The sequence below is a fragment of the Thrips palmi genome, unplaced genomic scaffold (assembly GCF_012932325.1).
Source record: "Thrips palmi isolate BJ-2018 unplaced genomic scaffold, TpBJ-2018v1 HiC_scaffold_1, whole genome shotgun sequence".
Classification (NCBI taxonomy): Eukaryota; Metazoa; Arthropoda; class Insecta; order Thysanoptera; family Thripidae; genus Thrips; species Thrips palmi.
Window position 1 is genome coordinate 12,703,093 of NW_023144620.1, and position 13,587 is coordinate 12,716,679.

Consider the following 13,587-nt stretch of genomic DNA (forward strand, 5'->3'; position numbering starts at 1 on the left):
GGGTCTCGCTGAGTCCCTGTGGGTCCCACCCGGTCGCAAGTGGTCCCAGAGTCAGTCCCAACTGGGTCCCAGCGAGTTCCACTCGGTCCCGTCGCGTCCCCGGTGGGTCGCGCTGAGTCTCGCTGAGTCCCTGTGGGTCCCACCCAGTCGCAAGTGGTCCCAGAGTCAGTCCCAACTGGGTCCCAGCGAGTTCCACTCGGTCCCGTCGCGTCCCCGGTGGGTCGCGCTGGGTCTCGCTGAGTCCCTGTGGGTCCCACCCGGTCGCAAGTGGTCCCAGAGTCAGTCCCAACTGGGTCCCAGCGAGTTCCACTCGGTCCCGTCGCGTCCCCGGTGGGTCACGCTGAGTCTCGCTGAGTCCCTGTGGGTCCCACCAAGTCGCGAGTGGTCCCTGAGTCGGTCCCGACTGGGTTCCAGCGAGTTACACTTGGTCCCGTCGCGTCTCCGGTGGGTCTCACTGAGTCCTTGTGGGTCCCACACGGTCGCGAGTGGTCCCTGAGTCAGTCCTAACTCGGGCCCAGAAAGTTACACTAGATTCCGTCACGTCTCCATTAGGTCTCGCTGGGTCCCTGAAAGATCCCCGCTGGGTCCCCTTAGGTCCCAATCGGTACCAGCCAGGTCCCCTTAGGTCCCAATCGGTCCCCGCCAAGTCCTCGATAACTAGTTATCCGCTAGATGGCGCTAGTGTCGTTTTCACAGACTTACATCCCGGTTTCGACGACGGTTGGAAATTATATTTGACAAGATGGTGACCTAGTCGTAACACTTTCTCGAGTTGGGAGATGAAGTAAGTATTGTAAGAGTTTTGAAATTAAATGGCGTGTCTTTACTCAATTCCTAAACAGGTCCCAACGAGGTCTCGCTGCGTCCCTGATAGGTCCCCACACGGATCCCCCAGGGTCCACAACGGGTCGCCCAAGGTCCCCAACGGGTCCCCCAAGGTCCCCAACGGGTCCCCAACGGGTCCCGAACGGGTCCCCAACGGGTCCCCCATGGGTCCCTAACGGGTCCCCAATGGGTCCCCCATGGGTCCTCAACGGGTCACCAACGGGTTCCCCATCGTCACCAACGGGTTCCCCAGGGTCACCAACGGGTTCCCCAGGGTACCGAATGGGTTCCCCAGGGTACCGAATGGGTCCCCAAGGGTCCCGGATGGGTCCCCGAGGGTCCCGGATGGGTCCCCAAGGGTCCGGATGGGTCCCCAAGGGTCCGGATGGGTCCCCCAGGGTCCCAAATGGGTCCCCGAGTGTCCCAAATGGGTCCCCAAGGTCCCAGGTGGGTCCCCACGGGTCCCGGATGGGTCCCCAAGGGTCCCGGATGGGTCCCCAATGGTCCCGGACGGGTCCCGAAGGGTCCCGGATGGGTCGCCAAGGGTCCCAGATGGGTCCCCAAGGGTCCCGAATGGGTCCCAAATGGGTCCTCGACGGTCCCAAATGGGTCCCCAAGGTCCCGGATGGGTCCCCAAGGGTCCCGGATGGGTCCCCAAGGGTCCCGGATGGGTCTGCAAGGGTCCCGGATGGGTCCCCGAGGGTCCCAAATGGGTCCCCGAGGGTCCCGAATGGGTCCCCGAGGGTCCCGAATGGGTCCCCGAGGGTCCCGAATGGGTCCCCGATGGTCCCCAATGGGTCCCCGAGGGACCCGAATGGGTCCCCCAGGGGCCCAAATGGATCTCCAAAGGTTCAAATGGGTCCCCCAAGGTCCCATTCGTTGTCCCAAGGTCCCAAATGGGTCTACCAGGGTCTCAAACTCATAGGGACCCTGGGGACCCATAGGGACCCATAGGGACCCTAGGGGACTCATAGGGACCCTAGGGGACCCATAGGGACCCTAGGGGACCCATAGGGACCCTAGGGGACCCATTTGGGACCGTAGGGGACCCATTCGGGTTCCTGAGGGACCCACCAGGGACCCTTGGGGACCCATTTGGGACGCTGGGGGACCCATTCGGGACGCTGGGGGACCCATTCGGGACCCTGGGGGACCCATTCGGGACCCATTCGGGACCCATTCGGGACCCTGGGGGACCCATTTTGGACCCTAGGGGACCCATTTTGGACCCTGGGGGACCCGTTTGGGACCCTGGGGGACCCGTTTGGGACCCTGGGGGATGCCTTCGGGACCCTAGGGGACCTATTCGGGACCCTGGTGGATCCACTCGGGACCCTGGGGGACCCATTCGGGACCCAGGGGGACCTATTAGGGACTCTAGGGGACCCATTCGGGACCCTGGGGGACCCATTCGAGACCCTGGGGGACCCATTCCGGATCCTGGGGGACCCATTCGGGACCCGGGGGGACCCTGGGTGACCCATTTGGGACCTAATCGGGACCCTGGGGGACCCGTTTGGGACCCTGCAGGACCTAATCGGGACCCTGAAGGACCATTAGGGACCTGGTGGGGACCTCTATGGACGCGGTGGGACCCCGCGAGGACCCATCCGGGACCTAGCAGGGACGCAAAAGGGACCGGCGTGTGACCTCCAGCGACCAATCGGGGACTTATCTCTGGGACCTGCCGAGACCTGCCTGGGACCTCCTGGCGTCCGTAAATGAGATTCGTGGTAACGTATAACACTTAATCGGATTTTTATTCGTAAAATAACGGACATTTTTCTGACCGTGCATGCACTGCGAGCCACGAGGCGTCCGACGGGCGGCAGCACACTTCTCGCTGTCGCACGCCTGCGACTCACTTGGTGAGTGCGAGAGAGACAGCGAGAGGTGCGGGCGGCGGAATCACTCGACAGGCGAAGCGGCCCACTAATTTGCCCGGCTATCTGGATGGCGAAAAACGGGGGATGGCGGCCGTAACGGCAGACCGACTCCGCGAGTCGTCCTCGTCGCTCTGTCTCTCTCGCACTCATGGGGCGCCCCCTGCTGGTGCGAGAGAGACAGAGCGACGAGACCTACTCTCGGAGTCAGTCTGCAGTGTAGCTGGAAATATCAAGGATTGGGACGCGCTGCGTCGCTGCGTGCGGCACGAGGGCCTCCTTGGAGGGCGCGGCGCGCAGCATGCCGAACAGTGTGCTGTCGTCGCTCCGTCTCTCTCGCACTCGAGGGGCGGTCCGTACGAGTGCGACAGAGACGCAGCGACGCAGTTCGGATTCGGCCCGCTAGCGTCGTTACGGCCCTCGTAAAGTCAAAAGTAAAATCCTCAATCAGCACGCAACAACATAGGAGGCGGAATTTTTTTGTGGTGGCGTTGTTCTCGGAGCGAACTTGTTTGGGTGCCTCGCTATGATACTGCGAGGCATTGCTCGCTGCTCTACACCCTGGGGATTGTTTTGCAATGACAGCCCCGCCCGGCGCAGCCCGCGCTGTGGGCGAGCAGAGCAGTGCTATCGGGTTAGGGAAGTAACGCTTTTCGGTGCTGGTTCGCTGCCTCCTGCCGGCAGAGCAAAGCCGTTCCCCGCAAAGTGAACGCCGACACTGCAGACTGATCCCGAGAGTCGTTTTCGTCGCTCTGTCTCTCTCGCACCCATACGGGACGCCCTATGAGTGCGAGAGAGACAGAGCGACGAAAACGACTCTCGGGATCGGTCTGCCGCACCGCCCGTGGCGATCCGCCCCGCTTTATTAGCGCGAGGCGGTTCCCAGCAAGTCGCGTCCTATCGCGCTCTCCTCGAACACCAAACGGATTGTCTCCGTCGCACTCGCTCATGGGGCGTCCCGTGGGGGTGCGAGAGAGACGGAGCGACGCCGAGCAGAGTGTGCGTTACACTTTAGGGCCACGCTCATGTAAGACTATGACGGGACGCGTTCGGCCGCCCGGGCGAATTTCGGCGCGTCACGGTGTAGAGTGTCGGCTGTCGGCGTCGGCCGCCTGAATGCAAGACATCGTGTTAAAGCTTTTGTTTCTGTCTCGCTTTTGCAAAAGCGTGGTGGCCGCACAGTGGGCCGCCAGGAAGGCACTGCGTGGGCGGGGACCACCGCGGCTGCACTTTGGATCCGAAGAGCGCCTCGTCGCTCTGTCTCCCTCACGCCCCAGCGGGATGCCCCGTGAGTGCGAGAGAGACAGAGTGAGCAGAGCGCTTCGGAACCAGCCGCTGGAGGGGGCGGCTACAGCCGCCATTATTTATTGGGACAGCGCGAGCGCGATACTGGAAGCGAGCTGACAGGCCGGCACAGACTCCGAACTGTGCTTCGTCGCTCTGTCTCTCTCGCGCCCCGACGGTACGCCGCGTGAGTGCGAGAGGGACAGAGCGCTGCTCGGTGAGGTCGGCGGGTCGCCGGGCTCCTCCACGCGCCGCCGCTCTATCGCCATCGAACTGGAGGGTGTAATTGTGCGAAGGCGGTGGTCCCGTCCACGAAGTGCAGCGAGGTGCAGCAAGGCGCGGCGACGCGCGTCGATTCTATCGAAAGAACAACACAAACGCGTGCAAAATAATGCCAGCGCAGATCGATCTATCGAAGGCACAGAAAATTGGCGTGTCGTGCGTCGTGACGGCGGGGCGGAGGGGCGGAGGGGCGGGGGGCGCAGGGCGAGGCCGCCGTCCACGGCGGGGTAATTCCCGCTCGGCTTTTGTATTTGCATCGCGGCGGTATTGGCGGTTGGGGGCGAAAACCCGCGCGCCAGGATCCAGGTCGCCGTCGTTGGGGGGGCGTGCCGCCGAGAAACGACTGACGACGTCGCCGAGGACCGCGAAACCGGCTGCCGGCCGCCGAGTGCTCCGTCGTCGCTCTGTCTCTCTCGCACCGGCATGGGGACGCCCCATGAGTGCGAGAGAGACAGAGACAGAGCCGGTCCGATTCATTGGAGTCCGGTGGCGGCCTGGCGGCGGCACGAGCCGCGCGGCGCGGTGCGGCTGTCAGCACGCCGTCGAGTCCCTTTGACGCGGTCCTCATTATTTTTACTCCAGCGAGACTCGTTGCGCAGCGCGCGAGCAGCACACTGATTCGAAGCGTGTCGCCTCACTCGCACCTGCACGGAACCACGGCACGCGCCGTGAGTGCGACAGAGACAGCGACGAAAACGACAGCCAGCCAGCCGCCCGACCACCGCCGCATAGGCAGCGCCGCGACGCACCTCTGCGCGGCGGGCCTGCCTACCCGCCGGGCGCTCCGGTCCGAGACGCGCAGAGAAGACACATAGCCACTCTTCAGCCTATCAGACACAGCCCGTCGACTGGATCAGGCCGGCTAGAAAGAGATACGGAGGTCTTCCCCCGGACTGCCTGAGTTCCGGACCCCGCACAGTGGGCCGGAAGACCGGGCGCCGGCGACCAAAACTCCAGACGCGTTTTGAGCTCCAGAGTCGCTAAACAGGACTCGAACCAAACGTGTGGCCCCATCAATGGATTCCTCGTTCGGAGAGCAATCCATTGGTGGGGTCACGCGTTCGGTTCGAGTCCCATTTAGCGACTATGCAGCTCAAAACCCGTCCGGGGTTTTGACCGCCTCCTCCGGTCTTCTGGCCCACTGTGCCCCGCCCGTGAGAGTCATGAAGCTGAAACAATCGACGCAACGCCATGGACGGTCGACACGCGGTGCGGGACGTCAAGTCGAGCAGTGCAGCGGCAACACAATGAGGAGGGCTTTTGGCGGGCGTGTTGTGCGCCGGCGGGAAAGTGAGCGACATGCCGCCCCGATCGACGGCCGCCCCGCCTTTTGTTATCATCGGCCCAGCAGACTGCTGCCGAGAGTCGCTTTCGTCGCTCTGTCTCTCTCGCGCCCAAACGGAACGCCCCACGAGCGCGAGCGAGACGGAGCGCCGAGAGCGACTCTCGGAATCAGTCTGCACTGCGAGCCCCACCGGCGTTGAGGTCTCCGGCACCACGGCGGCGCGCCGCCTCGGCCTCCACTCCACTGGAACAGGATGTGGGTCCTGACCTTATTGAAACGAGCCCCCAGGAATTAAAGCGCGGCTTTAGCGAGTGACTGACTGTCTCGCCCCGGACACCGCCGATGAAGTATCAGTGCGTGCAGTGCCTTGCAGTGCCGTGCCACGCCGCCGTCATCGAGGCTGTAATCATTATCATTATGAGCCATCGTCGGCGAGGTGGGGCACCGCCGTGTACGCATGCATGGCCGTCGCGGCGAGCTTCTAGGCGAGGAGGACGAGGAATGCCCGGGCTCAAGTGTTTAATCTGGTATGGATTCGCGGCTCACGCGATTGCCCCCCCCCTCCCCCCCTCTGCCAACCTAACCTTGTGCAATGCTGCCCCTCCTCGCCCCGCTGACCGCCGTGAGGCGGCGACGGTGCGACGCTTTTGTCCTGAAGAGAATTCGACCAGTCCGTCTCGTCGCTATGTCGAAGAAAGAGCCAAAGTAGAGAGTGGCGAGATTAAATCCCGCTGCCGATCCTGCCCCTGCGCACAGTGGGCCAGAAGACCGGCGCAGGCGGCCAAAACTCGAGATGCGTGTTGAGGTCTAGGGTCGCTAAATGAGACTAGAACCGATCGTGTGATCCCACCAAATGGATTGCACTCCGGACGAGGAATCCATCGGTGGGGGTCACACGCTCGGTTCCAGTCCTCTGTTTGGCGACTCTGGAGCTCAAAACGCGTCTAGAGTTTTAGCCGCCGGCGCCCGTCTTCTGGCCCACTGCGCGGCGCAGCTGCAGCCTTCTTGGAAAAAGACTCCTAGGCGTCTCTGTTTACTACATGACGAGCCTGTCATTACTCATTCTTTTTTTTCTGCCCTCGGCGTGACGTGAATGCGTCGTAAAGCGACACTCGCGGCGCTGCTTTTGTTTTGGCATTTAGAGCCCCCGCCCCTCCTCCCTTTTTCCAAAGAACGGGAAAATGAGGGTGAGGCCCGAGGCGCGCTCTGAGCTCCACAAGCCCGGCGAGAAGGAATGGATGGGGAATCACTGTGAATTTCGATGCGCGTACAAATCCACACTGTAAAAAAAATTCTGAAATTTCAGTACAATTTCTTCAGACTTTGCAGTCTGAATCGGTAATTCAGATAGTTGCTTTGAATTTTCAGACTAGGAACTCTGAAATTTGAGATCACACCGGTTAGTCTGAATTTTTAGCAGAAGGTCTGAAAATCCTGATAAAGTTTTCAGACTTGTCATCCTGAAAGCTGTTTTCATAATTTTGGTATGAAAATTTTGACAGATTGTCTACTAATCAAGTCTAGGCGTAAGGCGCTGTATAAATTTAATCGGAAATAATAATGTACACCCGTGCTTCACGCAGATTCGTCTGTGTACAGTGGATTAACCAAACTTGCATTCTGGACTTGCCGAAAGGAGCTGGTATCCTCTGAAGAGAGTCACGCGGCACGGCTTCCCCCGCCGCCAGGCAGCGCCCGTAGCGCAGTGGTACCGAGCTCGTCTCGTATCCAAAAAGTCCCGGTTCGAACCCGGGCCGAAGCGAACAAGTGAAAAGTGGAAAGGAGGTACCGTCACACGTTGGTGGTTCATATCGTTCTCTTGTTGATTTCTTTCTCTTTGATTAAAATATGGCACTTTTATTTAATATTTCAGAGTAGCAGTCTGAAAATGTTTTTCAGACAAGTAGTCTGAATTTGGAATTCAGACAGAATGGTCTGAATAATTACTCTGAATTTTCAGACCACTAGTCTGTTTAAAAACTTCAGACTAAAATTATGAAATTTCAGTAATACTTTTTTTACAGTGCAATGAATTTCAGTCGAATTTCGATTAATTTCGGGCAAAAACAACTGAATTGTAAGAAGAATTGCGATGAATTTAAATGAATTTTAGTGGATTTTAAACGATTGACGAATTTTGGTGTACAAATTTGGCTGGAGTTATTTCCCCTTGTGGATAATCCAGCTTACAAAAGCAAAATCATTAATTTTTCTATGCCTATTATCTTGTATTCGGTGAAAGTAACGCCTGGGATTCCCAGGCACATCCTGACAAAAAAATGGGTCTATTTTCCAGGTTTGCATGTTAATCTCCGTACTGCCGATCTGCCAGCGTGTCTGTGTCCTCTTTTCCCTACAACCGAAGTACTCGGCAAGATAATACTTATGGATTGTGGGAAAAAAGTGCGAGAGCCCTTCGGCCTGCTATGGTGGTGCAGCCTGTGGCCCGGTGGTCGGATCGGGCCGGATTACCGTTGGCTAAAGGACGATGACGTCACCGGCACCGCGACGCGCCGTGGCAGATGCCCGGCCTGGCCGTCGAGACGCGCGCAGAATGCCGTCCAGTGTGGAGACCGTTTCATTGCTGCCACGCCATGCCCCGCCCCGCCCCGCCACGCCCCGCCACGCCATGCCAGGACGCAGCGCGCGACGCGACGAGTTCGTCATCGGGCATCTCTATAAGTAGTGTCGGCAGCGGACGAAACTGAGCGCGCCGTCGGTGGCGCCGCGCGACAGTTGGGCAGCGAGACAGGCGGACAGACAGACAGACAGACAGACAGACAGACAGACAGACAGGCAGACAGCGAGGTGACATGGTCGCGGTCGCGGGTCGCGGGTCGCGGTCCGTCGTCGCGGCATTGCACTGCATTGCGCACGCGCCAGAGCCAAAGCGAAGCGTAGCGGGGCACACGCGATTTATTGGAGGCGTCGTCGAGGCGTCGGCCTGGACGGCCAGCAGACTGATTCCGAGAGTCGTTTTCGTCGCTCTGTCCCTCTCGCACTCACGGGGCGGCCCGTATGGGTGCGAGAGAGACAGAGCGACGAAAACGGCCCTCGGAATAAGTCTGCTGGACGCCGGGGAAGCGAGACACGCGCGCCCGCCCGCCCCTGCAGGCCGCGGGGCCGCGGGACCAGAGCAGGACCGCACAGTGGGCCAGAAGACCGGTGGAGACGGACAAAACTCTAGACGCGTTTTGACCTCCAAAGTCGCTAAATGGGACTCGAACCGAACGTGTGACCCCACCAATGGATTCCTCGTTCGGATAGCATTCCATTGGTGAGGTCAAACGTTCGGTTCGAGCACCATTTAGCGACTCTCTTGCTCAAAACGCGTCAAGAGTTTATTGTCCACCTCCACCGGTCTTCTGGCCCACTGTGGACCGTCCCGAAGGCTGCTTCACCCTGTCTCTCTCGCACTCACGCGGCGCCGCGTTCGGGTGCAAGAGAGACGGCCACGAAGCAACTGCGTGGAGTGAAATAAGTCCCCAGGCCGGGCCCTGACGCAAAGCAAGGTCGCTGACCGCACGCCACAGCCGGACGCGTGCGAGAGAGACAGGGAAAAAAGACGAGAGCAACACCAACAACCCCGAGGCGTTTGCTAAGACAGCCCCTGACGCACGCGCGGGTCAGTACAACAGCACGCTGTTGCACTCTGCCACTTGTCGTCCAGTGAAGAACGAAAGTAATCACACGCCAGGGACCAGCAGCGCGCCACCTAGTGGCTGATTCTATGAACAGACTTACACTTGTGACCAACCAGGGTTCAGCTTTCGACAGGTGGCGTGGCAGCGACGACCGCTAGATGGCTCGCTGCTGGTTCCCGGATTATTAATTACTATTCTCCCTTCCGTGGGCGACGAGTGAAATGGTCTACTCCAGGAGTCGTTTCTCACTCTCTCGCACTATTGGGGCGTGCCTTACAGGTGCGAGAGAGACGGAGCGACGAAAAGGACTCTCGGAGTCTACCTCACAGAACAAAGATCTTACGAAAAGGATGCGGGTCTTGACCCACAGACCACTCTCGGGAGATCTGCTCGCGGCGCCAACAGCAACAACAACAACATCAAGAGCAACAAGGACAACAAGGCGGCAGGTGGCTGGCGGCGGCGCTGGCGGTGACTCACGCCCGGGCGGCCGGGCCCCTGCGGTGCTCGCGATGCAGGCCCGTCGAACGCGCGTGCCGGTGGGGCTGCCTGCCGCCACGGCGGCCCGGGCCGCGCCGCGCGAGCAGTGAACAGTGTACCGGCTTTGCTGAGTGGGGATGGCTGGTGCCAAACCCTGCGCCACTGGTAGTGCTGAGTAGACGTGGCGAGTTTGGCTCTGACCATCCCCACCTTCGTTTGAACCGGCCTGAATTCAACCCAGTTGAACCCAGTTCAAAAGACGAATAAAAGTCATCCCATATCGGGTAATGAATTTCCACTTTTATTTTGTGATACAGTTAGCCGGGTCATGGCGACAGTGCAGGAGCGGGGCCTGGCGCGCTCTCAGTGGAAGCCGTAGGGGTAGCCGAAGGGCCCCGCGTAGGGTCCGTAGGGCCCCCCGTAGGGCCCGAGGGGCACGCCGTGGCCGGGCAGGCCGTGCGGCGCCAGGCCGTGCGCGGGGTAGCCGGGCAGCGGGCCGTAGGGCAGGGCGGGCAGGGCGGGCAGGCCTGGCTTGGCCACCGGGCCGTAGGGGCCGAGTGGACCGTAGGGCAGCGGGCCGGGGCCGTAGGGCAGGCCAGCGATCGCGGGCAGGGCGGGAGCCACCTGAAGGGAAACAAAATGGCACACTGCTAAAAAGACATCCTGAACAGCACCAAAGACCGTGTTGGGGAAAACTTGCCTCCGGTTTTTGGAAAATTCCAGAGGTTTCAATGTTTGTATTTTGAATGAGTTTCCGGCAGGTACAGTGTAAAAAGTGTTCTTTTTGAAAAACGAAGCCTTTGGAAATTACCGACGGAGCTTCGGAACGCACCTCCGGAGATTCTCCTATTTTTAACACTAGTTCAGTGAGAATAATAGAACTCGGCGCTCCCGTCGGGAACCCGGATGGCGACGAACCTTGGGTGCTAGGGGAGGTCCCGGCAGCAGGTGTCCGGGCAGTCCGAGTGCGGGCAGGCCGAGTCCGTGCAGGGGGCCCAGCGGGGCCAGGGGGTCCGCGTAGCCCGGGTACAGCCCCGGGTAGCCCAGGCCCGGGTAGCCCAGCCCCAGCACGCCGCGCTTGCCTGCCTTTCGGTCTGGGGCGGCGTCGCCGAGGGCGTGGCCGGCGTCGGGGCCCTGGCACGCCGCCAGCGCCAGCAGGCCCGCCAGCACGGCCAGCACCACGGGCAGCTGCGAGGAGAAGAGCAACGCACTCAGGCACTGCAAGGCTGCTTCCGAACAGAGCGGCGATTCCCACATTCGTATAAAATTTGATTATTCCACATTCAGCTGAAAAAACGCCCCGCCCATACACTGCAAAAACGGGTCCTGGTGTTCCCTGGAAAACGCCTATGTCTTTACAATGGGCTACCTTGAAAAACCAGGGACCGCTTTTGCCGTGTACGAAGGCAACACGGGTGGCTAATTCTCCACAAATCTTGCACGTTCTAGAACATTCCCACAATCATGAACAACAAAATTATAGTGGGCCACCTTTCGTTCCGAACAAAGATGCGAGAAGTGAGCCGCCCCTGACTCACCGCTGCCCCCGCTCTGAAATAAAGGTGAACGTATCTCGTAAACGGTGACAGGTCCAAGCTTTAACCACAGAAAGACATTAAATGGTAACACAATTTTTAACACAAGTTGCATAATATACATAACACCCGCAAACCTCACCGATTACGAGATAAAGACACCTGAACTTCGTAGCGGGACACGGCGGCGGTCAGGCGCGGGCCACTTTTCCCCTCTCTGCTTCCGAACACCGCTTTCGTCGCTCTGTCTCTCTCGCCCTCGCGGGGAGTTCCATGGGGGTGCGAGAGAGACGGAGTGAACTGTTGGAAGCGTGCTGACGCAAGCGAGCACGCGGGGGCCAACGGCTCTGCGTTTCCGTGAGCCCCTGTCTCCCCGAAGAACGCTCGCGAAAACCAGGTCTCTGTGACGAGAGGCCCGCGTGCGCGCACGTTTCGCACGGTGACCCTGGGTGACCCTTGCCGAGGCGGACGCGTACAATCTTGCAGGCAACGGGAGCACGAACAACGTGATGGACTTCCCTCTGGAAAAACTAGACACGCCCCTTGGCGACGCGGTACACTGGTAAAACCGGCGCGTACTTTAACGCTTTTCTTCACACTGGGCTGCTTCAAGTGTGGTTCCGTTTGAATCCTTTCGCGCCTATCTAAAAATGCATGGAAGGATTTCCTCCCTACGCTTGACTTCAAGCGTCAAGTCTTCAAGCGGAGTAGCACAGTGGATCAGAAGACCAGTGGAGGCGGTCAGAATCGGACGCGTTTTGAGCTCCAGGAGTCGCGAAGTGGGACTCGAACCGGACGTGTGACCCCACCAATCGATTGCTCTCCGAACGAGAAATCCATTGGTAGGGTCACACGCTCGATTCGAGTCCTACTCGATGACTCCGGAACTCAAAACGCGTCTCGAGTTTTGGCCGCCTTCACCAGTCTTCTGGCCCACTGTATGCTTGAATGAAGCGTACAACTGCGCTCCAGTTCCGCGCGTCAATGCCAGACTTACAGCGCTGAACTGCATCCTGTCTCTGTCGGCTCCTGGGCGGGGCTGTGTGCAGTGTGTGCACTGTGTGGATGGGCAGGGCTGGGCTCTCCTGGCGGGGCTGCTTGGATTACTGGATAGCGCTATCGGCGTGCACTGGCTTTTATAGACAACAACGGGCTTAGCCCTGCAAGGACGAGTACGTCTCTCTCTTTCTCTCCGTCTCGGCCGCCTCCCCCTTCTCTCTCTTTACCCAGTCGTGCATAGGCACTCATGTGTCCAGCGCGGAGCGGCGCAGGGGCCGCAGGGGGTGAGGCAACCGAGACTGACTGCACCCGGCCGATGGCGACGCGGAAAGGGAAGCCGAGACCCCCGAAAATCTGGAGTGCCCACACTACACAGTGGGCCAGAAGACAACCGGCGCCGGCGGCCAAAACCATACGCATTTTGAGCTCCAGATTCGCTAAACAGGACTCGAACCGAGCGTGTGACCCCACCAATGGATTCCTCGTTCGGAGAGCAATCCATTGGTGGGGTCACACGTTCGGTTCGAGTCCCATTTAGTGCGTCCAGCCGAGGACCTGCATCTGTAAAATGTATTGAACTTCAAGAAAAAATAATGAAGACAACCTGTGAAGCTAGTCTTAGAGTTTTGTGAAAGTAAGATTGTTTGGATCCGCGGTTTGGACGCCAGTGACCAAACCGGCAACTATGAGCACCCGATGGGGATCTGGACCTTCCCCGGGTGGGTGACACAGCGCAGCGCGTTGCGCAACAAGTTGAAGCAAAGACGAATGGCCGTCCCGTCACCGCTTGCCCGCGGCTTGCCCGCGGCTTGCCCGTGGCCGCGGCGTATTCTGAATAACCCGTTAATTGTCGCGGTGACGGCCCGGCAGGTCGCTCTGTCTCCCTCGCACTCACGGGGCGTTCCGCAGCGGTGCGAGAGAGACAGAGCGAGACCGCGGTCCTGGGTAATGGATTGCAGAATGCGTGCCCTCCAGGCCCTGCAGTGTGCCGCGCAGGTCGTGCCGCAGGTGGAGTGTGACCCGTGGCCTTTGGCTGCCTTTGGCACGTGGCCGTCAACGCCGTACGGGCCATGTGCCGGCCGTGCGCCATCACAACGGGAGCACACTGGAAGTTACAGTAGAACCATTGCTCTGTCTCTCTCGCACCTACACGGACGCCCACCCTGCCGGCGCTATCACAATGGGAGCACACTGGAAGTTACAGTAGAACCATTGCTCTGTCTCTCTCGCACCTACACGGACGCCCACCCTGCCGGCGCTATCACAATGGGAGCACACTGGAAGTTACAGTAGAACCATTGCTCTGTCTCTCTCGCACCTACACGGACGTCCACCCTGCCGGCGCTATCACAATGGGAGCACACTGGAAG

General features: G+C 59.8%; 1 protein-coding gene across 1 annotated transcript; it reads left to right on the forward strand.

Annotated features, from left to right (window-relative positions):
* Positions 1-1,022: 1,022 nt before the first annotated feature.
* On the forward strand, positions 1,023-1,769 carry LOC117645363 (DNA-directed RNA polymerase II subunit RPB1-like). Its single transcript, XM_034385549.1, has one exon. The coding sequence runs from the start codon at positions 1,023-1,025 to the stop codon at positions 1,767-1,769; it is 747 nt and encodes a 248-aa protein (XP_034241440.1).
* The last annotated feature ends 11,818 nt before the right edge of the window (positions 1,770-13,587 follow it).

Excerpts from the sequence above, each read along its gene's own strand:
- LOC117645363 (XM_034385549.1), top strand. The coding sequence starts at position 1,023 with ATGGGTCCTCAACGGGTCACCAACGGGTTCCCCATCGTCACCAACGGG.